General features: G+C 39.6%; 1 protein-coding gene across 2 annotated transcripts in view; it reads right to left on the reverse strand.

Moving 5' to 3' along the window:
- Positions 1 to 20,230, reverse strand: part of LOC106051299 (uncharacterized) — a 33,425-nt gene extending 13,195 nt beyond the window's left edge. For both annotated transcript variants that reach the window (XM_056014867.1, XM_056014866.1), the window contains exons 1-9: positions 20,134 to 20,230; positions 17,253 to 17,332; positions 15,700 to 15,774; positions 14,102 to 14,257; positions 11,593 to 11,784; positions 6,846 to 7,190; positions 5,211 to 5,321; positions 2,789 to 3,007; positions 301 to 435 (exon numbers count right to left, since the gene is read on the reverse strand). In XM_056014867.1, coding sequence (XP_055870842.1) covers positions 301 to 435; positions 2,789 to 3,007; positions 5,211 to 5,321; positions 6,846 to 7,190; positions 11,593 to 11,784; positions 14,102 to 14,257; positions 15,700 to 15,774; positions 17,253 to 17,332; positions 20,134 to 20,180 — 1,360 coding nt within the window. In that variant the 5' untranslated portion in view covers positions 20,181 to 20,230. The remainder of the gene's footprint in view (positions 1 to 300; positions 436 to 2,788; positions 3,008 to 5,210; positions 5,322 to 6,845; positions 7,191 to 11,592; positions 11,785 to 14,101; positions 14,258 to 15,699; positions 15,775 to 17,252; positions 17,333 to 20,133) is intronic.
- Positions 20,231 to 24,964: the final 4,734 nt, after the last annotated feature.

A 24,964-nucleotide genomic window follows, 5' to 3' on the forward strand; every position in this document is an offset into this window, starting at 1 on the left:
GTACTCTAAGTAATTAATCTCCTAATGACCTACTATGTCACCATGTACTCTAAGTAATTAATCTCCTAATGACCTACTATGTAACTATGTACTCTAAGTAATTAATCTCCTAATGACCTAATATGTAACCATGTACTCTAAGTAATTAATCTCCTAATGACCTAATATGTAACTATGTTCTCTAAGTAATTAATCTCCTAATGACCTAATATGTAACTATGTACTCTAAGTAATTAATCTCCTAATGACCTAATAAGTGACCATGTACTAAGTCACCCAATAAAGGACCAAGTCACCTACCTACATTACACTCCGCCTTCACGTTCCGCTGACCGCAGCTCAAGCAAACACCCGTCTCTATGTCACTCCCTTTGTTAAAGCACGTGAAATGGTTGGCGATGCTGCACCTCCGCCCATAGAAACCATTGGAGCAGTCTAAATGTTACAGCAGACGACCAGGTCATTATTCAGACACACAAAACAAACATAAAATGGATAGTCTAAAATATTGGAATTTTCAAATTAAAAAAAAAATCTAGCTTTTATGTAGCGCTACTTTCATGCCCAGAGCTCTATGGTCCAATCTCATTTGTTGACCAGTAGAGGGGGAGGAGGGGGTATCTGGGAGAACCTCGAACCCCCTTCATAGGTGACCAAGCCAAGTTCAAGTTATTAGCCTCTCGACCACGCTTCCCACAGGGAATCAAATATGGTTTATGCATGAGATGTGTGCCTGAGGGCATAGGTCGCATGGCTACCTAACAAGAGGAGATAGTGATCGAATCTCATTATAGACTAAATGCAAAGGTGAATAGATAAAACCTGAGACAGTAATATTCAGGATCGAAATACCGGGCCGAACGAGTCAATAAATAATATGAAGAAAAAAAAAAGTAAAGTTCTCTTTTCAGTCCACGAGATTTATGAGGGAAGCTGATGTAAAGATCATCTGCTTTTGTGGCCAACGGTTAACGAGGGTGTCATGCGGTCAGCTTAACGACCAACAGCCTTAACTTTTCCCCAACAAATGTCAGGTACCCATTAGAAAAGGCAGGACTCAGATGATCCGTAAGCATCCCAAATTTAAAAAAAATAAAAAAACAGCCTTCAGGATTCGAACCTGGGACTCCCACCTCCCCCGTCCGGAAGCCAATGCTTTACACTCAGCCATCGCGCCTAATAATAATACTGCTAATAATTTAACTTATATAGCGATGTTGACAGATATAATGAAGGTTCAAGTGGATAACTTAATAGACATAAACACGAGAAGCTAAAAGGGGAACTAATCTAAAGTTTTGAACAGGCGAAGTCTTCTTGAATGTTCTAAGGCGCTTAGCTTGTCTGAGCTCAATGGGGAGCGAGTTCCATCCCTTTGGTCATACACTGAGAAAACAAAAAGTAGTCTAACCTTCACTTTAGAGCAGTAACGTAGCTGGGGGGGGGGGAGGGGGAGAATTTGAAAATCCTCCCTGGCCCCCACTTGAGAGGAGCCCCCAAATGAGTGTTTGTTACATTGAATATTAAATATTTCGCAAAATGCAAGGGTACCCAAATGATGGCAAAATTTGAGCTACGCCCAAGCTTTAGAGGGGAGAGACTAATGGGGTTATCAGTTCACTACTGCAGAGGTTCTCAAACTTTTTTGAACCGGGGAAGCTTCTTAGACACTTAGCATTGTTAAACATTTAGTTAGTATAGAGAAGCACCATAATTGACGGTCTTGGAACACACGATTTATTGACGTCACGGCTTAGTGGGTTAGAGTCTCTTGATGTTATTATTAGTCGGTGTTAGGACTTCAAGGTAATAACTTTGAATTATGACCCACAGTTTAAGAAACATTACAGTACGGTACATGGACATTTTTTTTTATAGTGGATGCAATAAGCCCACAGTTTAACCACCTTGAAGTCGATTGTTCTCAGACCCCCTTCAGTCGTAGAACGACTTATGTTAATCTCGTATACTTTTTCATGTGGCTGTTGAGCACTATTTTGGAGAGACAATCCCGTCCGCAAATATCGCAGGTTAAAGTGGCTTTCACTTTGGTGAGAGGAGTCCGTGGTTTTTCATATGGCACGCTTTTCTACAAGAGCTGAGGCCCATGTTTTTCACTGTCCATTACTTTCTTGGTCACCGTCTCTCTCCATCTAGTGCGGTCTAGGGCTATGTCTTCCCAGTGGAACCAATCAATTGTTACTTTGTTATCAGTGTATCTATAACAAGGAAATACCCATGTACCTTATATCATCAACCACTCCATATATCCTCCAGAGAGCCCTGCGCTCAATGGACTCAACACTTCTAGTGGCGTCACATTTCTCCCTCAAAATCTACGGTCTGCGGTATTTTTCTGTGCACGGACCAAAGGTTTGGAACTCACTCCCATCTCAGACAGACGACCTGCCACACTTCTTTCAAGAACAATAAGACCTACCTGTTTAAAACCTTTTTTTTTTTAGATTAGTTTGTCATGTTTGTGTTTGTAATGTAATCATAGCGCCTTGAGCCAATATTTTGTTTGTTACTAAAGTTCCCCTTTCAGACCTTGTGGTCTATAGGGCAGATGGTGTAAAGGTCATCTGTTTCTTGTGGCCTACGGTTAACGAGGGTGTCATGTGGCCAGCACAACGACCAACCGCCTTTACTTTTCCCTAACTAATGTCAGGCACCCATTAAAGCTGGGTGGACTCAGAGGCGGACCGAAAATCACGAAATTTTAATTTCGTATTTGTTAACAGCGCTTAAAAAAAATGATTATAGCGACGCTAAAGACACTAATTACCTCCTATTATCTTCACGCCACATAACTCATCCACGTGGTTGGTGAGTACCAGTCCTCCGTGAAACTGTACCATGCTGATGGGGGTGTTAGTCCAATTGGCGTAGTGGATTGTTTTGCTAAATATGGAAACGTTGGTGAAGCGAATCTCCTTTGATACTTGTGTGCGGGAGACGTCGAAGGTCGAGACATAGAAGTACCGCGTTTCTCCCGCACCTAAATCTGATCACAGGGAAGAGCAAACAAATCTGTTATAGCGCGAAGCAAACATGGGGCTATTGTAATGACTCAAAAGTAAAACGCGTAGAAGTTGGGTTTAATTTGGGTTTTTTTTCTTATTGAAGCGACAGTACATTTAAAAGTTGGAACGGAATTAGGTTAAAGAAGATTAACGGATGAAAGATGAAGAGACTGCTTGTAGCGAATAGAGACCACGTAGACCAGTGATGCCCAACCTAATTCTACCTGCGGGCCATTTTAATTTCCGACACTCGTGTCGCGGGCCACATGACCGAAAATGTGCAAAAAAGGAAATGAAATTGATCTGAAACAATTTTATTAGAGTCCTATGTATCTAGCGCTTGATTAATTAATTTGATATTTGAAGTTTATCTTTGTTTTTGCGAGTCGGGAAATGGTTTGACGTTTCTACATACAATGTGAATATCATAGTAGAATTGTACCTACATTTACCACCGACTCATTTTGTTCTCTATTTAATATATATTTAAATATTCCCATCGATCCTCCTATCTCCAACCGTTAACTCTCTTCATTCACAGCTCAAAGCACGAATGGCGTCCTATTTGTTTAAGAATTCCGTTTATATGTTGCTGTTGTTTTATAAACAGGGACACTTTCTTTCCAAACCAAATAAGTTGGATAGTATTATGTTTCACACAAAAAAGTTCACTCTCCCTGGTAGATTCTAAATTCAGAGCCCACTTGCAGTTTCTTCGGTTCATAAACGTAAGCTACACACCTTAGAGGACATGGGACCAATCCATCAGAGAAAAAATGCGTGCCTAACGTAGGTAAAAATACATATTTCAATTTTTGTTTTTGAAGGGAGGTATTTTCTACATTTTGTGCCGACGGTTTGGCGGGCCGGATGGAACCACGTCGCGGGCCGGATCTGGCCAGCGGGCCGTATTTTCGGCATCACTGACGTAGACTGTTCCCTTATTTCGCAAATAAATTGTTGTTTATTTAAAAGACTTCTTCTTCTTCTTTCTCATTTTACATGTCGGAAGGTCCATATCACCAATCCTATATCTGAGATGAACCGCGCAGTGGTTTCCAGATCAGGTAGTTCGTATAGTTTTTCTTCTATAGGAAGGTTTTGGGGCCAGTGTCTTGTTCGGGCCTCTTGATATAGTATTCAGCTTTGAAGGACGTGGTCAGCATTCTCTGGTGATGCTCCACAAGGACAGGTTTCGCTCGGCCCGACTTTTAGCTTCCGGAACATATGTTGTCTCATTCTGTTGTGTCCGGTACTGAGTCGAAAAAATTATGCGTTGGTCATGTCGAGATATACTTATAATAGGAGTCCTGTTTCTTGCAACTGGGATGTGAGCTGGTTCAATTCTCATTTATTCTACACTCTATTTGTTTTCATCATTTCTTCTGGGAGATTGGGACAATACTTGAGGGGAGGTATCCCTGGAAATCTTATTTTAGTTATTTCTAAAGCTAGGCCTTTGAAATTTGTTATGGTGACATATAATGATATTCTAGAATAAATAATGCTAAAAAAAGAGTTTTTTTTTAATGATGGTTGCCATGGTAACAGCGGCCATCTTGTTTATTGTATACAAATTAAAACTCTGAATTTTGTAAAAACTATTGATCAGAAATACATGAAATTGAATTAAAAGATAAGAAAAAAGGATCTTCTAAATTGATACAACGTCAGAATTAAAGATTTAAGTATGTTAATTTTTTTACAAATTTTTGAATTTTTAGTATATTTTAGACCTAAAAAACAGGATAAATATTAATTAAAATTACTTTTTTTTAAAAAGTAAATAAAACATTGAAAAAAAAATCATTGTACGAGTAAAGTAAATGATGTCCTTAAGAAGTGTTTCAAATTTCATTAAAATCTATCAAGTAGTTTAGGAGAAATTCCTAGTAAGGCACAATGACATGTGCTAAAACTAACATTTTGAGAAAAATGAGTTTAAAGTATAAATTTTATTAAGATTTTGTCTCATAACCCTTACAAAAACATTTTTTTAAAAACATGCTTTAGACACAGATTTAAGCAATAAAAATGAGTGTAATGTAAAGAAAAATGATTGATCTACTTAATTTATGTTATTAGTTAAAAATCGATATCCTAGACATAAAACTCGATTTTCTCTAGGGATACCTCCCCTTGATATAACTCGTGCATGGCAGACGCGACAAAACACCAACTTACTTTTGTTTAATCCCCAGAGTATGATTTCTGTTATCACCACTGAGTAAGGCAGAATCAGTTGAAAATATTGCTGCGTCGATTCGTTAAATGGGATACACTTGCTGTCTACCTCTGCAAACAATATCCAGCATCACATGTGAAATCCTAGAACACATAATATGTAGCAACATCATAAACCACTTAGACAAATATTATGTCCTCACACCATACCAACATGGCTTAAGGAAATATAGATCATGTGAAACACAACTAATAGGACTAATTGATGATTATTCAAAGTAAAGTTCCCCTTTCAAACCTTGTGGTCTATAGGGCAGATGATGTAAAGGTCATCTGAGTCTGTGGCCTACTGTTAACGAGGGTGTCATGTGGCCAGCACAACGACCAACCGCCTTTACTTTTCCCCAAGTAATGTCAGTTACCCATTAGAGCTGGGCGGATCCCGAAATAAAAATCCCTGCCTTCACCAGGATTCGAACCCGGGACCCCCGGTTCAGAAGCCAAGCGCTTTATCACTTAGCCTCCGATGATTATTCAAAAGGTTTAGATAATAGTTAGCGAATAGATGCTGTCTTTCTAGATTTTTCCAAAGCTTTTGACAAAGTTCACCACCTTAGTTTGCTTAGAAAATTAAAATACTTTGGCATTGATAGTCCATTGCATTAGTGTATTTAAAGATTAAGGGGGATTAAGGATTAAGGTGGATTAAGGATTAAGAACATGTATGCACTAGGCAAAACAGCAGGGTTTCTGCCCAGGGCTTTTGCAAAAGAGGATTTGAGCCTCTCAAGCCCTCACTCAAATGATGATGATGATGATAATGATGACGACGATGATGATGATAATGATGGCGACGATGATGATGATGATGATGATAATGATGACAACGACGATTACGATGATGATAATGATGACGACGATGATTACGATGATGATGATGGTGACGACGACGATGATGATGATCATAATAATGATTACGACGATGATTACGATGATGATGATGGTGACGACGACGATGATGATGATTATAATAATGATGACGACGATGATTGCGATGATGATAATGATGACGACGATGATGATGATAATGATGATTGCGATGATGATAATGATGACGACGATGATGATGAGAATAATGACGACGATGATGATGATGGCGACGATGATGATGATAATAATGACGACGATGATGATGATGGCGACGACGATGATTATAATAATGACGACGATGATGATGATGGCGACGATGATGATGAGAATAATGACGATGATGATGATGATGACGATGATGATGATGACGACGATGATGATGATAATAATGACGACGATGATGATGATAATGATGATTGCGATGATGATAATGATGATTGCGATGATGATAATGATGACGACGATGATGATGAGAATAATGACGACGATGATGATGATGGCGACGATGATGATGATAATAATGACGACAATGATTACAATGATGATAATGATGACGATGATGATGATGAGAATAATGACGACGATGATGATGATAGCGACGATGATGATGATAATAATGACGACGATGATTACAATGATGATAATGATGACGACGACGACGATGATGATGATCGTGCAAAAATTAAAAAAAAATGAGACGAAAACCTCTTCTCTGTTTTGTCTGGTTGGTGGATTTCATTATCGTTTTATTGGCGATGATCTCCGATGTGGTGACGTCCCACTGGAGCTGACCGCTGTGAACTTCACTGACGTCCACCCCTGTAGTGTCCTCCCTTGGCGACGATGTCTCTGGAGTCCACGTGGAAGGAAAGCTAGACGAAGCCTCAGACGTAGAGTGAAGCTTCGCCTCGCTGGTCAGCTCCAGGGCAGCGCGTGTAGGGGTGGTGTTATGGTTTGACTTCGTGCTTGTGCTTGACCATGCTGGTGCAGGGGTGGTCTCTACTCTGATCTGAGGCAGTGGTACCACAATGCTCTCTAAAATAAGCCTGCCTGTGAAACAGAGTATCAGAACTATGTTTAAGATAAGATAAGATAAGATATGATAAGATAGCTGTACACAAATGAAAAGATAAGAGACATTATTAGTGCAGCGATCGGACCACACCATGACCTCCTAACTGGGCATATTACAAGATCTTCATGGCTCAAAAATGCCTTCCTTCAGGGAACAGTACCAGGAAAAAGTAAAAGAAGAAGAATAGAAAGTGATTGGAAGGCAACAAAAAAAAATGGATGGGCCTGATATTGAACGAGATTCCACCCAAAGCAGAGGACGGAGAGGAATGGAGAAAGATGGTCAACAGATCATATGTTGTGCCCCAACCGTCCAACAAATTAAGGAATAAGTGAGGGTAAAGGACAGAATAGAGTGACCACCCAGAAGTGACCTCCCAGAAGTGACCTCCCGGAAGTGACCACCCAGAAATGACCTCCCAGAAGTGACCACCCAGAAGTGACCTCCCAGAAGTGATCTCCCAGAAGTGACCTCCCAGAAGCGCATTCAAAGATTTCGAATTAAGGAGTCATGGGAAGAGGAAGCTCCATGATTGTAACAAGCCTCCTCAACATCTGCTGCTTTGGGGGGGGGGGGGGTTGCTGTCGCGTCTTGGGGTTAAGGGGTGTGTGAATGTTGTTGGTATTTGCATCTATTTTGTTATATAATATCTAGTTGTAATAATACAAAATAGTATTTTAAACAAAATCTAACCACAAAAACACGTCAATCCTGCTCAAGTGTCTGGGTCGTCTCTCGTTCTTAGCGTTGATTACGACAGAGCCACTTGTCTTGCATCATTCTACAGGACTAACAGTGAATGCCCCCTTTCTTCATCACCTAGGAAACACACACACACACTCTCTCTCGGTCAGACTTTATCAACGCCACTCGTTGGTCATCATCATCAGTCATTGGCCTCCATCAGTCGTGGCACGACTATGGTTCATCTCAAACAAGCGAGATGAAAGCCTGGGCATTATCTATGGTCGCAACGATGTCGCAAACACAGCAGTTCCCCACCTCTTCGCGCAGCTGATGTGACCAAAGGAACGGAATATCCGATACAGTTTTAGACCAGTAGCACCGAAGGCTCTGTCAGGATTTAGCACAGTGTGCAGCAACCTGCCTAAGCGACACCAGCTCCTCAGGGAGGTCTCCCGACTCGTTAATCAAGAAACATGAAAAGGACCAAGATGCCTGTGTGTAATCGCTGAATGAACTCTTTATGTTGTGTCTGTTGTATTTATGTGTCTGTTTCTGTTGTGTTGTTTTGATATGAGAAAAAAGTCCTAGTAATTGTCAGGGTTCACTTTAGGCTTGACTGGACTTGGTTCTTGTGGTTCGATAGGGGCTTGATAATTGTTATACAATTAGGAACAATTACTACTAAATATATTCAACTCGAACTCCAGAATAAATAATGATACTTTACTACTTAGTAATCAAAAAGAGCACAAATAATGACATCAAACCTCAATGTATATTTTATACAAACAACACCAGTCCAGGAACATAATACAACTAACTACCAATATCACTCTATCAACCCAGGGAAACTCCCATTCAAAAACATGAAGTGTATACTGTTCACATTCATGGTTGGGGTGGGGGGGGGAATAAAGGGATATAACTCTTTCATACTTAAATAGCACAAAGAAATAACACAATCACCCTCACCATCCCTGCCCCTGACAGTAATCACAACAAATTTACAAAAGGATCAATAAGCAGTCTAAGTCTTAGTCTCAATCATAAGAAGACAAATACCAATTAGGAGTATCATAGACAAATATTTGTTTGTTTTAAATGTTTCGGATGTTCCTTCAGAGTTGAAGATAATTACTTCCTAGTCCAAAATCTCCCGCAGGGCGACGGGGGATGGGAGCGGACAGGGTTTGAACCCGGGACCTTCGATAAATCCAAACGACAGTCCAGCGCTCAAACCGCAAGACCAGGCAGCCATCCACATAAGGAGCTTAACTTAGTCTCTACATTTAAATGTATCTACTTTAAGTCCCAGCAAGTAACCAGATCAACCATCTCTAGCATTTTGTATTAGAAAAAAATAATTATACCTTAGAAGGTATGTTATTGTTAAAGATTAGTGACTGGATTAGTGACAGATTTAGTGACAGGATTAGTGACAGATTTAGTGACAGGATAAGTGACAGATTTAGTGACAGGATTAATGCCTAATGATAGTTTTAGAGTCGCCTAAATCCATTTCCATGGTTATGCTTGCCCTGGATGTGGCATAATATGTAGGTCTCGAAGACAAGCCTTATTATTATTATTATAAATCCATTTCCGAATGGCCGAAGTCACAGAAAGTGTTTGTGTCTGTGTTTGTGTCTGTGTTTGTGTCTGTGTCTGTGTTTGTGTTTGTGTCTGTGTTTGTGTGTGTTTGTGTCTGTGTCTGTGTCTGTGTCTGTGTCTGTGTTTGTGTGTGTTTGTGTCTGTGTTTGTGTCTGTGTCTGTGTTTGTGTTTGTGTCTGTGTTTGTGTCTGTGTCTGTGTTTGTGTCTGTGTCTGTGTCTGTGTTTGTGTCTGTGTCTGTGTCTGTGTCTGTGTTTGTGTTTGTGTTTTACACGTTCCTCTAGAAACGAAGATGAAACCCAAACCTCTTTCAGAACGACAAGAGATGGCGAAGTGCAGGGTTTGAACTCGGGACCATTAGATAAGATAAGATAAGATAATTTTTTTTGATCCGATCAAATGTAAATTCAGTTTGACTACAATTGACAACCTCAGCGTAACTGCTTTGTGAAAACACACACACACACACACACTCTCGGTCAGCCATTATGATGACATTCTGAAGCGTATACCACGCGAAAAGTCAGCCATCCGTTGCTGAGTAGAAAATGCGCCCCCCCCCCCAGCTGTAGACTACATACTTCTCCTCCTCTGATGCTTACGCTAGAAGTAACACAAAGCATCTAGTCATTACACGCTAAAACCATATTACAAACGTGGAGTTCCGAAACAGAATCACAGTGGTGCCCTATGCTGACCTTTCGATATAATGAGTTCCTCAGGGTTCTGTTAGACTTTCTGAATGGGGACGGTGCAGTGAAAAGATTGGCAGATAAAGGAAGTGATGGGTGAGCAATAGAGCCGGCTCGAACAATTGCGGGGCCCTACGCGAGACGGATTGCACGGGGCCCAGTCTGGGTAGGGCTAAGCATAATGTCAAAATTAAGATTTTGTATTAGAAAATACATTCGTCTTTACAATACATTTTTATTAAATGAAAGCTTACAATGCCGTATTTTTTTTTATCTCGCTTAGGATTGGCTCCCAAAATGACAATTTTGTATATTTTTCAGATTTTTTATGAGTTTTCAGGAGATTTTTTATTTCAGGAGATTTTTTATTTCAGGAGATTTTTTATTTCAGGAGATTTTTTATTTCAGGAGATTTTTTATTTCAGGTGATTTTTTATTTCAGGAGATTTTTTATTTCAGGAGATTCCCAGGACTTTCTTGTATATTTTGCAATTACAGGAGATTTCCAAGAGCCCCTGGAAAATCAGGAAGCCGCGGAAACCTTTTTATATAAGTTATAATGGTTTAATTATTTACACCTAGAATTAGCGCGGGCCTATGAAAGTGCGGGGCCCACTGCTAACTCTTGCAGTGGCCTAAGACCGGCCCTTGGTGAACAACATTAATGAATGGGTTGGCCTGTGGAAGATACGCTTATCCTGGCAATAGACGGAGAAATGGAGAGAGATGGCTTATCATGTGACGCTCCAAAGGTCCAATAGACTAAGAGACAGGTCAAAGGTGAAAGTAGACCTACTATATAGTTCGTCCATCGTGGTTCGATGATGACCACTTTGTCATCCAGAGGGCTGAGGGCTTTGCACTGGGGTTTTATGCCTCCTCATGTGGCTGGTGAGAAACTATGTGAGCCCGGAATGTTCGGCTGCACACTGGGCAGGTTATTCCAGCTGGAGCTAGTGTCGTTGGCCTTGCTTTTCTTTTCTGGCGTTTTTCTTCTGCCAGCATTGTTCTTTTTTCCTCATCAACCTGTGTGCCAGTTTTCACAGCGCGACGATATGATGCTCTGTCATGTGCTTCTGTCTCCCAGGCGGCTGGGTCTATGCTGAACGCCTTCAGAGAAGCTTTGAGGTGTCCCTGAAGCGCTTTCTTTGACCACCTTGCGAGCGCTTTCCTTCGCTTAGTTGGCCATACAAGAGTCGTTTAGGGATGCGGCGGTCTTCCATTCTGCTAGCGTGTCCTGCCCATCGCAGCTGGGACAGCATCAGGATTGTGCCGATGCTTTGCAGACCCGCTCTTCGAAAGACTTCAGTATCTGGTATTTTTTCTTGCCATTTGACATTCAGTATTTTTCTTAGACATGTCATGTGGAAATGACCTACTAAACTCACCTGGGCTAACGTAGATGCTGCAAATTGTGGCAGTGTCCAGCATGGTGATTTCCATACTAGTCACTGGGCCACCCTCGCCGCAGTAGACGTCAAACTCGTTAGGGTAGCGAGCGACGGACAGCGCAACATTACAGTCAACAATATCCTCGTGGTCAGCGTTATGCATCTCAAGCATCATGAAGTCATTGAGCTCTGAGAAATGTTACAACAAATGACATCAATGATATTTCGTCAATGAGATGATGAAGTTAATGATAAAATATAAAGTATATAAATGACATGATGATGTCCATGATAAAACATTATTGGAATATTGATGTCATTGATAGTGGTGTAATGAAATAATGATGTCACTGATAGTACATTGATGAAATATATATTTCAATGATAGTATCTTAATGTAATGATGATCTTAATGATTGCGCAGTAACTAAAGGGTGAGAAACATGATATTTTATTAAAACATGATGAAAATTACTTCTATCGAGCTAGCCGTTCTGATAAGATAGACAGTATAAAGCAATGTCCTATTATGCGTCGTAATTGGGGTCATCGCCTGCGTCAAAAACTTGCGTCATCGCCTTCGTCAAAAACTTGCGCCATCGCCTGCGTCAAAAACTTGCGCCATCGCCTGCGTCAAAAACTTGCGTCATCGCCTGCGTCAAAAACTTGCGTCATCGCCTGCGTCAAAAACTTGCGCCATCGCCTGCGTCAAAAACTTGCGTCATCGCCTGCGTCAAAACTTGCGTCATCGCCTTCTTCAGACAGAATGTCATTCCTTTTTTTGCTTCTTCATTAAATCTTAGTAACTTTTTTACAAGTTTGATTGTTATAGTAACCATCTTTGATCACTACAATAAACACTAAATTTAGAAAGCCTTCAGGACAGAAGACTCAAAAGTAAAGTAGCAATTATACATAAAACACTGAACCATAATCTTCAAATACAAAAACAAAATTTAGTAAAATACTCTGAAAGACACAAAAATAAAGGCACATTCCTCGTCCCATATGCTAGGACAAATTTGTACAAATACTCCTTCTTCCCTAGTGCTATTAGAGCATGGAATGGGTTGCCTGGGCTAGCCAGGAAAACCAGTGATTTGGCAGAATTTAAGTCATTGGTTAATATGCATGACTAAATGCATGACGCGTAGGACGTAATCATCTTCTTTTTTGAAGTAACGCCTGTATTATATAAGAAGAACCCTCAGAGATGAAATGTAACAGTTCCAAGATGGAAGGCTGCCATCGGGAAACAAAAAAATTATTTCAAGTCACTACATTTGTACTGAAAGCTCTCACTCTCACTGGGCAAATTCATGGGCGGAGACAAGTGGGTGAAAAGTAGGAAAAAATGGGAAGTCTGGACATTCCCCAAATTGGCAGCGAAGTTTTAAGGTCGCGCTAGAAATGCAACTGTTCGCAGTCACCGCCTCCATTCTACTGTAACACGTATGCAACCAAGAAATTTCACTTTTAAATTTTATTCTCGAGGCCGTAAGTAATTCTTGGAGGTCCAGACAGATTGCCACTTCAATTTCTGTTTTTTTTTGTTTTTTGTTTTTTTTGGGGGGGGAGGGGCGGTCATTTCATCCCTGGTCACTTCATCCTCGGTCATTTCATCCTTGGTCACTGCATCCCCATTACTTTATTCCCGGTCATTTCATCCCCAATTAAATATTTTTTTCTTAGTCATTGTGTACTTGTGCTGTTAAGACTTTCACTTAAGGCTCTCGTTTCATCCAATATATACATATGTTTATTAAGAATACTTTTTGATATTTTGGACACATTATTATAGTGTATATAGTGTCCCCCCCCCCCCCCAACTCTCTTCATACTTGTTGAGAAATGAACGAATACATTTCAATAAGTGGATATATTGTAATGCGGAGTTTGTATTGAGTTTGTTGTAGGGATGTCAACATTATCCTGCACATATTGCGTGCTGTAATGATCAAAGGTCAAGGTGTGGTGGAAGCAGGGAAAATCTTTTGAGGATAGGGAGTACGATTTGAATAACTATGGTCATGCTGCTCCGCACTCTAATTTATCATCAAAGTCCAAGGTGTGGTGAAAGGAGTGGAATCTTGTGAGAGATAGGGAGTACGATTTGAATAACTGTGGTCATGCTGCTCTGATCTCTAATTTATCATCAAAGTCCAAGGTGTTTTGAAAGTAGTGGAAACCTTTAGTTGGGGAAAAGTAAAAGCGGTTGGTTACTTCCTAAAATCCCTAAATTCAAATTCCCAGTGTTCATCGAGATTCGAACCCAGGACCCCAGGTTCGGAAGCCAAGCGATTAACTACTCAGCCACCGCCATCTAGTGAGTTGACTGCCCTAAAATATCCGAAAACTTCACAGGGATTCGAACCCGATACCTTTAAACTCGGAACCTGAGTTCTTTACCAGTGAGCCATCAACAAATCGCTTCATTAATTTCCGTGGCTGGCGTCCAAGCATCAAACACTGCTTCGATTCGAGGGTTCTAAAATCATTTTCTAACCTTTCTCTTTTTTGAAATAATTCACTCGCAGGAACTTTACAAGATGAGTCTCACTGAACGTCACCATAATGACTCCCATATTGATGGTGGCGCAGGTGTCGTCATCTCCGTCGAATAGTCCTGTTTGGCTTGAGTTCGAGTGATATCCGAAATCCACTGAGATAGATATAAAACATATTATCAAGTCACTCTGTCTGTCTGTCTGTCTGTCTATGTACAAAGTTTGAACACGTTAGTTTCGGATCAAGTTCAAATTTTAGCACAATTATTTATTAGCTTAGTCAAGAAATGAATCATTAATGAATCATTAAAAAAAACAAACATTTTAGTCAATTTACTACTGGTAATTAATTTTTTGTTTGGTATCTCGAACAAGGGAAAGAAATTCTACTTGACTGAAGTGGTGGTATAAGCTGAATTACATCCCTTTGTAGCCGCCGCTCTAAAATCGTAATAAACAATATATAACAATATACAATCTTTTATAGTCATTAGTACCTCACTAGCAAAGTCGGCCTGAGGAGGCGTGAGACATTAGTTCGAATTCAGGTCATTCCCCTCCCCCCTTTTTTTTTTGCAAATGTTTTTAAAAAAGCGACTACGGTGAAATCCACCCCCCCCCCATTTTTTCCCCCAGTATTCCAACTGGTCCATGATAAAATATATATTAACCGCACAGATTTATTGTTGTAGGTCTATATCTATTATCATGAGGAGGCATAAAACCCCAGTGCAAAGCCCTCAGGCCTCTGGATGACGAAGTGGTCATGATCGAACCACGATGGACGAACTATATATGTCACAAATTTAATTACATGACTGATCCGTTTGATCGTCTAAAAGCTGAGCCGAAGGCTCTTCGAGCTCTATGTTTGAAAAAAAAAAACCTGTTTGAGGTCAAACAGTAAAAAAAAAAAACCTGTGTGAACACACCGTTCTGTCTGGAAGAGACCCAAGTCAATGCCTATGTAGAGCATTGCTATTTCTGATGCATCTGGCCCCCGACGCATGGGCTAGACATGGCCGAAGGCCGAGTGCACCGGGGACCTCCGCCATTTTCCTATGTTGTACCAAGCTAACTGTGGAGGACTCGCCATTTGTGTAAACGGTCCCTTGAGGAACGGCGCATGGATGGATTATTGACAGGACCGTGAGGGCTCTCTTTCAACTCCGCTCCGTGCAATGGGTAAACTCTCGCCTACCAGTGGACACCCCCACGGGGGTTTTGTTTTGCTACTCGTTGAGCCTAACCACTTCCTCTAATGGTCGTTTCCACACGAGCGCCACGTTGAGGCAGAGTAGCCGTGCTCGCGCAGGACTGGTCCAAACTAATTGATAGATTAACTCTTTCTCTCCGTAATTATTTACCACATTCTGGTGGAATCAACGTTGGTATCGTCAGTTAGGAGAGAAAGAGTTAACATTTTCGTAAAACCATTTTTTTTACGCATTTTAAAAATGTTTGTCTTGATTTTGATATATTTAGCAGAGATGGTTCAATGAAACAGGATCATTAGCTTCCTACCGAGAGCCGAAATCCACTATAATTGATAAGTAAACAAATATCTTGTCTGTGATACAAATTTTAAAGGTCTTACCGTACTGACACATGAATCCAAAAAAGCCTGGCTCACAATTGTCAGCGCATTGGCTCTTACTGTAGCACTGCTTTTCTTTATATCAGAAACAAAAAGTGAACGATTATTTAAATTAAAAAAATGTAATGTAAACATCAAATCTGAAGTAGTTTGAATTTATATTAAAAATTATAAAGCTCAGTGGCGTATCTTGGGGAAATTAGCAGGAAGGGAGGAATTTGCCCCGGGCACCATATCGGGTATCGAAACATAATACATATTTTTCACTATTTCAAAGAAGCGAGCATTTATCGTCGGATTAACCATTTCCCAGATTTTGTTCCGATTTGTATATTTTCAATGTCGGCCAAATACAACTTTGATGGTATCATAGCAGACTATTTTTATAGCGTCGTCTTTATTAAGCCATTGATGACTACACGCTACATGCGCATTTATTTGTTCTGCTTCCAAGTATTTGTACACTCTGTTCGGATACTTGTTTATTTTATAATAAGGCTTGTCTTGGAGTCCGAAGATTAATGAGGAATGCTGTATCTCCCGTGGCTACGCAACCCCATCTGTGACCTACATATTTTTTCCACTCTTTTGTTTATTCAATATGTATTATCGACGTTGATTAATAAATGTGTCTGTATAATAATCATTTTTTTTTAGCTTCATCTACAAACCAATATGTCCACACCTTAAAACCGAAGCTCGATCAATCGATCAACACATTTTATTTAATAAATCAAGCAAGCAACAATTTAAACAAACTAATCAATGATTGATTCCATCAATCAGCATGCAAGGCAAAAAAAAAAAAAAACCAAATTTACTCAATCAACAATAGTTACACCTACGACCAGGGCCGGTCCTAGCGATTGCGGGGCTCTATGCGAAACTGATTGCGCGGGGCCTAGTTTGTGTGGGAATACGGATAATAAGCGAAAATTAAGATTTTGTATAAGAAAAAAATTCCACTTTGAATTTTAATTAATTCTTTATTAGTTAAAAATTGCGACCTGTACTTTACGAACCTTGTAACCAATGACATATTTATATGCCAGTGACTATAAAAGTAAATAAAGTTTTGGAACTTCCGATTAAGGTAAAATTTGCCCGACTATTACATTTTATTACATGAAAGCTGACATTGCTTTTTTTTCTTTTATCGCACGTAGGATAGGCGTTTTCCGCAATGAATGACACCCACAAAAGACAATTTTGTCTTATTTTTCTGGAGATTTTTAAGAGTTTTTAGGAGATTTTAATAAATTCAGGAGATTTCCACGAGTTTTTCGTACATTGTTTTGCAATTTAATAATTACACCTTGAATTAGCGGGGGTCCTATAAAAGCGCGGGGCCCACTGCGACCGCATAGGTTGCAGTGGCCTAAGACCGGCCCTGCCTACGACAATCAACTTAATCAATCAATCAATCAATCAATCAATCATATCAATGTATCTATTTACAATTACATACTTTCATACTATAAGCATGAAAGTAACGCTACATAAACGCTATTATTATTATTATTATTAATATTATTATTATTATCTATATCAACCTGCTTGTACATCCGTTGATAGCAATAAGATGTTGAAAACGTTGATAAATACGTGATGCGTGAACAACGTGAGAATCATCCTGGGCAAATCAAAGTCAAATATGAAGAGTATAAATGGACATGTTTGTATAGCATTACAGTACTGCAGGGGTCGGCAAAAGGCGGCTAGCGGGTCACATTTGGCACGCTGATAAGGTTATTATAAGAAAAACATTTATCAGAAAATTAAATCGATGCTTATTTCTTTAAAGGGGTAATTTTTAGCGGCCCCCGAAATAGGAAAAGACGCTATTAGTTTTGTGTGGCCTGTCTGTCCGTCCGTCCGCCCGCCCCTTTAAGATCTCAGAAATTAGAAGAGAAAATGAAAATCGGACATCATGATATTTTAGAACATTAAAAGTTCTGATGCAACTGCTACTTTTGTTCTTTTCCGAAAGTGAACCAGCAGATTTTGTAGAAAAATTACACCACTTAGATCTAGTTCTAGACCTAGACGTAGATCTTGAATCTAGATTTAGATCTAAAATTAGGTCTAGATCTAGCTAGAGCTATGTCTAGTTTGTATGATTTTTTTTCTGACTAATGACAATAGAGATATTAATTATTATTTGCGAGGGGAAAGCCTTGTAGTCATTTGAACACAACTGCAGCCTAAAGTAGGTCAAGTGTAGCCAATTTATCTAATTTTGTTAGAAGAATAAATCTTTTTTAGTTTCTCCTTATTACATGTAACATGTTATTAATTTTGAATGTATGGATAAGGTTAATAACTATTATTTAAAAAATATAAGTGTACGCTAGATGAATATATGGAGATGTTGTGTTCGAATCCTCGTGAACTCTAGGTGGACCTCTTCGGGGGGCCGATTTTGAGTTTGTGTTTCAACACAAACTGTCTTTGTAACGTTGTTACTTGGAAATTTTTATCTTTAACAAGATGAATCAAGAAACAAAGAAAGAGAGAGGTACAGAAAGAAAAAGGAGAAGTACATAAAGAGAAAGAGAGAGGTAGAGAAAGAGAAAGAGAGAGGTACAGAAAGAGAGAGAGAGAGAGGTACAGAAAGAGAAAGAGAGAGGTACAGAAAGAGAAAGAGAGAGGTACGGAAATAGAAAGAGAGAGGTACAGATAGAGAGAGGTACAGAAAGAGAGAGGTACAGAAAGAGAAAGAGAGAGGTACAGAAAGAGAGAGGTACAGAAAGAGAAAGAGAGAGGTACAGAAAGAGAGAGAGAGAGAGGTAGAGAAAGAGAAAGAGAGAGGTACAGAAAAAGAAAGAGAGAGGTAGAGAAAGAGAGAGGTAGAGAAAGAGAAAGAGAGAAAGGAAGTGAGACATAGAGAGAATGAAAGAAAAAAGAGACACATAACACGTATTTTAAAACATTTTTACAAAGCTTATATCAACTCATTCTGTCTGTCTGTCTGGTCAAAAGTTTGTACACTTTATTTCTCTCAAACCCAATCTCATATCAAGCTAAAAATTTGCACAGTTATTTCTTTTACCTGACAACACGAGAATCAATAAACAAAATGTTACCAATTACCTAATTAACTATTGGTAACTCATTATTTTGTTTGGTATCTCAAACAAGGGAAACAAATTGTATTTCACTGAAGTGGTGGTATAAGCTGAATATATAATCCTCTCTAGTCATAAGTACCCCACTAGCAGAGTAGTTAGCACATTGCCCGAGAAGATGTAAGCCACGAATTTCGGTCGTTCTTCGCTCCCTTTATTTTGTAAATGCTTTTAAAAACCAAATACAGTAAACATCCACCCAGATTGCCGATTTTGTATTTCCACCCTCTACCATTTTTCCTAACTGGTCCAAATAACAGAGAGACAGAAAGTGAAAGAGAGAGAGAGAGAGAAAGAGAGAGAGAGAAAGAGAAAGCTAGAGAAAGAGAGAGAGACAGACAGAAAGAGAAAGAGAGAGACAGAAAGAGAATGCTAGAGAAAGAGAAAGAGAGAGACAGAAATAAAAAGAGAGAGACAGAAAGAGAAAGAGACAGACAGAAAGAGAAAGAGAGAGAGACAGAAAGAGAAAGAGAGAGACAGAAAGAGAAAGAGAGAGACAGAAAGAGAAAGAGACAGACAGAAAGAGAAAGAGAGAGACAGAAAGAGAGAGAGACAGACAGAAAGAGAAAGAGAGAGACAGAAAGAGAAAGAGAGAGACAGAAAGAGAATGCTAGAGAAAGAGAAAGAGAGAGACAGAAAGAAAAAGAGAGAGACAGAAAGAGAAAGAGACAGACATAAAGAGAAAAAGAGAGACAGAAAGAGAAAGAGAGACAGACAGAAAGAGAAAGAGAGAGACAGAAAGAGAAAGAGAGAGACAGAAAGAGAATGCTAGAGAAAGAGAAAGAGAGAGACAGAAAGAGAAAGAGAGAGACAGAAAGAGAAAGAGAGAGACAGAAAGAGAATGCTAGAGAAAGAGAAAGAGAGAGAAAGAGAAAGCTAGTGAAAGAGAAAGAGAGAGAAAGAGAAAGAAAGAGAAAGAGAGAGACAGAAAGAGAAAGCTAGAGAAAGAGAAAGAGAGAGAAAGAGAAAGCTAGAGAAAGAGAAAGAGAGAGACAGAAAGAGAAAGCTAGAGAAAGAGAAAGAGAGAGAAAGAGAAAGCTAGAGAAAGAGAAAGAGAGAGAAAGAGAAAGCTAGAGAAAGAGAAAGATAGAGACAGAAAGAGAAAGCTAGAGAAAGAGAAAGAGAGAGAAAGAGAAAGCTAGAGAAAGAGAAAGACAGAAAGACAGAAAGAGAAAGCTAGAGAAAGAGACGGAGACAGAAAGGGAAAGCTAGAGAAAGAGAGAGAAAGAGAAAGGAAGTGTAGCAGAAAGAGAATGAAAGAGAAAGAGATACACGTATTTCATGCCATTCTTACATATATACTTACATAAGACTTTGTGCAAAATGTTGAAGTACATCAAATGGAAGAAACATTCGAGTCGAGTGAGGAAATTCCCGTTGAAGCCGTGTGACGTAATGGGTCAAAAAATCTATTTATAGGAACAAAACGTAAGACAGATTAAAATCTTAAAGGATTAAATATAAGTAATAACTGTATATCGACAAAGGGGGCGCGGTGGCTTCCAAAACTGAGGTCCTGGGTTCGAATCCCAGAGAAGACTGGGATTTTTTTAATTTTGGGATTTTTAGGGCGCCCCTGAGTCCACCCAACTCTAAGTGGTACTTGACTTTAGTTGGGGAGAGTAAAGGCTGTTGGTCGTTGTGCTGGCCACATAACACCCTGCGCGTTAACCGTTTGCCATAGAAACAGATGACCTTAACATCATCTGCCCCATAGATCGCATGGTCTGAAAGGGGAAATTTACTACTTTTTTAGTGTGTGATCAAAGAGCAACCCCTTCCCACCCCCCAAAGTTAAACACGGGCCCTTAAATTCCTAGGAAAATCGTTAGCGTCTGCGAACCACATTCCAACGTCATCCGCCCGTAGAACTATATGTTTAAATGGTTAATATGTAAATTAAATTTATGAGATGATTGCTACTGAACTGCTCTATGTAGACGATTTCGCTCTATTTCCACACACCGGACAGAAGCTTCAACTTACCGTCAATGAGTTTGGTCTGTTCTTCAAACTTTAAAAAAATAACAACGGAGATCATGTTTTAGAAGTCTCCAATGGGAACTAACCCATCTCCACTAAGCAATGTGAATAGTCATCTCCTTACCTACTTTTTACTTACTGGTATAGGGACAGGGGCGTAGCTAAGAATTTTCCATCGTTTGTGGGCCCCGGCGGGCTTGACCTCTTTGGGGGCCCCTGTATTGTTGCGTAATATTTAATTTTTAATGTAAACAACACTCATGTAGGGCCCCCATCATGAGTGGGCTTGGGGGGATTTTCGAATTCTCCTTCCTCTTCCCCCTACCCAAGCCACGCCACTGCATAGGGATCTGAGGCCTGGGTGCTCTATCAGAGGTATTTAAGGCTCATCGAACGCTTCCATTAAAGGTGCCTTCGTTCCATAACGGGCACACGCTGGCAAGACTCCTTTGCAAATAGTTATGTTCTGCTATAGGCCGTGTGGACAGTATAGAAGCACTAGCCACCATTCGACAGCTGCGCTGGGTCGGGCACTTATCCATCATGGGAGACAACCGCATGCCAAACACGATCTTCTTTGGAGAGATTAATTAAAGGAAGACGGCGTTACAGTGGTGCCCCCTTTTTGCGCTATAGAAATCAACTCAAGCGCCATCCCCCCCCCCCCCCAATTGGCATAAATGGAAAGTAGCTGGCAGCAGATGGCCTCTGAAAGAGACATTTAAAGAGCTCTCTGTTGTGACACGTCTACTAAGTGTGATCAACCGTGACACACGGTCAAGTGTTGAAGACCTGGGAGTTGGGAGACTTGCGGGAAGTGACGAGTGTATTGTAAAAATGCTTTAAGTATAAGTGCTTATATTGTGAAGCATTCAAACAGAACATATTTACAAGGCTAAGATTATCTACAGATAACCACTCCACTAGATGACTTCCTTTTGCATTTTTACAATACACTCGTCACTTCCCGCAAGCCCCCTAACTCCCAGGTCTTCAACACTTGACCGTGTGTCACGGTTGACCAAGTAGCCGTGTCACGAAAGCTGCGGGACAAAAAGTTTAGACATGCGCAGAACACGGAAAGAAGGCTTAAATAGACCGCCAGCGGACAACGGCCTTGTCTTTTGTTCATACGTATCTCTTAATTTATTGATTTGACCAATGGTACTATCTTATAAATTACAAACTTCAAAACAGAAGAAAATACCGTCCTACGCATATCCCTGTGTCTGTATAGTCAGGCATGTTAAGGCATGTTAATCAATAACTTCAAATATGAAAAGTCGACGATTCTCTTGGCTGATTCAGGAACACTTTTACAAATGCATCCTAGTGTATGGAATAAGAAATGTGCCTTTATCTTTCTGTCTTTCTGGGTATTTTATTTAGGCTTTGTATTTGTAACTTCTAGTTCAGCGTTCAATGTTTTATAGTGTTTTTATTCATAGTGTTCTGTCCTCAAGTGTCTCTAAGTTTGGTGATTTTATTCAAATGTAATTATCTGTTTGTTATAAATCTCACGGCTCTTTTTTTGCGTTTGTTCCAGTTTCAATGCTTTCTTGGGATCCCAAACAGGGGACAGATGATCGAATATTAGTCTGACCAAAGTTAAATAGGCTTTTAGTTTTATGATTAGGTTTTATTACGAGTGTGAAATAAAGGAGAATAGTCACAAAAATATATTATTAGCCTCCATAATTTACAAATAGAAAAACAAAACCTAATGAAATGCTCAATAAGACACAAAGATAGAGGCACATTTCTTATTCCATATGCTAAAATCAATTTGTACTAGTGCTCCTTCTTCCCTAGAGAGTGGAATGGGTTGTCTGAATCAGACAGGAAAAACAAGGACTTAGCAGAGTTTAAGTCATTGATTAACATGTATGACTAGGTTGAGACATGAAACGCGTAGGACGTAATTGTCTCCCTTTTTGAAGTAACGTCTGCAATATATAAGATAAGATAAGATAAGATCTCTACCAACCTAATGAAATATTTCAAACTGGAGGATTGAGATATTTCGTATTTCAGAAAGGAACCGGAAATCCGCTGTTTCTTTTTAACCACTAACAAAGACATAAAAAATATTGACAGGAATTTTTTTCTGACTGCGTGTTACACTGCCTGCATACAAAGAAAAGAATATAAAACAATGACAATATCTTCGATTTCAAAGATTTAAGATGAGTGCAGTGTTTCACGTGACTACGCAAACCTAGCTGCGACCTGCATAAGTGTGAAGATTTTATGAGGAGTGCAGTATTTCACGGGGCTACGCAGCCCTAGCCGCGACCTACATATTTTGCCACCAGCAACGCAGGCATAACCATTGTCCGTCTGTGGCCGATTTAGATTATCTTTTCACCGCCTATGTCTGATCTCGGATGAGTACTGTGACTCTCGCCTCACCGTGGAACATATCCTCATTGATAGCCCCAGATACCAGGATGTCAGGGAGAATTTTTTTTAGAACACACAACTTAAAAACACTATTCGACAATGTCGACCCTGGGAAGGTACTGGGCTTTGTCCGGGAGGTGGGGTTGTCTACGAAGATCTGATTTCTGAATTGTTAGCATATAATATTTACATAAGATTGTTACTAAATTATTAAACTTTTACTACCTTTACTATTTTAACTGTGAATAGACCTTGTTTTTAATGATTTAACTGTATGGAATTTAGCCCCCTTGTTATGTAAAGGGAGAGTGATCCTTAAAGGATTACGGGCACGACATGGCCTAAATTGTGCCGATGTGCCTAAACTCAAAACTCAAACTCTGATCGGGAATGTGGATTTTCTTTTGGACATAAATTTGTATCCCGGGTTCTTCAAAATATGCATGTTCTTTCATTATGGGACAAAGATTTCTGTTCTAGCCTTAATGGGGATGAAACGACCCCTTCGTGAAAATCTGATGTAGCTGTGGTTTAATGGTTGAAAATTGCCTTTGAGTATTTGTATGTTGCAGAAATGGATCTTTCATGAAAGATATGGTAGCCATGTTTCGAGTGCTACATAACGCTTTTTCAATTAGTCTATATAGTCAATATCTTTGTGCCAACTGTTATGGAGTGTGTGTGTGTGTTGCTATGGTGATGGTGGGAAGAGGTTAGCGATTGGCTATGAATGACGCAAGTTAAGCGACATTGTCGTCAGCGGTCTCAAGTACGACAGACAACTCTAGATTGCCAGAGTGAAAAGACGTGTGTTTGTAGTGAGTTACATTATGACCAGAATACCATTTTATAATCTATATTTATTGCATTTCATCTCAAGCTGAATTTCTTTATATTGTAATATAGTATCTTTATTGTCCGTATGGAAATTTGTCTTACAAAACAAAAAAAAACATTATAACTATAAGAAACCAAAGTGTACATTCACACCAGACTTACTCTTGATCTACATGTGACAAAGTTTATACCAGATTGTTCTTATTTAATGATTTGATTGCCAGGGAAACAAAAGAGTGTTTGTGTCTGTTTGTCTTTGCTATCGGTGTCTTGTATCTCTTTTGTGATGGTAAAATCACAAATTCCTGACACAAAGGGTAATTCTTTATTTCGAGGATCTTGTTAGCTTTTTTATAGATGTTTGTCTCAAACAACTGCCCAACTGGGGTTTGTTTTTTGCCAATGCTTTTACCAGCAGCATTTAGGATTCTAGAAAGTTTATTTTTATTTTTAATGCTCAGATTGCTATACCAGGCAGTGATATTGAAACTTACAATATTGCAGATGTGAGCGTGATAAAAGATAGCCAAGGCCTTTTCGCTAACACACAATGTGCTGGTTCTCGTCTCGTCTTGGTCACATTGCGAGGTAACGTGAAGTGTCTTGAGTCAAACACCCTCGCTTTTATATAGGGTCTCTACTGGCCTCGAACCTTCTTGACCACTCCAGTTGATCACTCTCGCCGTGACTTGCGTGCGTAATATTTACGACACTGGTCCTTGCCGAACTGGCGAGTACTGTCACTGGGTCACGGTTGACCGCTCGTCCTGCACTGGACTGTGGCGATTTGGGTAGGCTAAGAACACACAGCACTACCCCCATCTGTGTCACCACCAGGTTTACAACAGTAATATATATATATATATATATATATATATATATATATATATATATATAATATATATATATATATA

This window comes from Biomphalaria glabrata, chromosome 16 (genome assembly GCF_947242115.1).
Source record: "Biomphalaria glabrata chromosome 16, xgBioGlab47.1, whole genome shotgun sequence".
Taxonomy (NCBI): domain Eukaryota; kingdom Metazoa; phylum Mollusca; class Gastropoda; family Planorbidae; genus Biomphalaria; species Biomphalaria glabrata.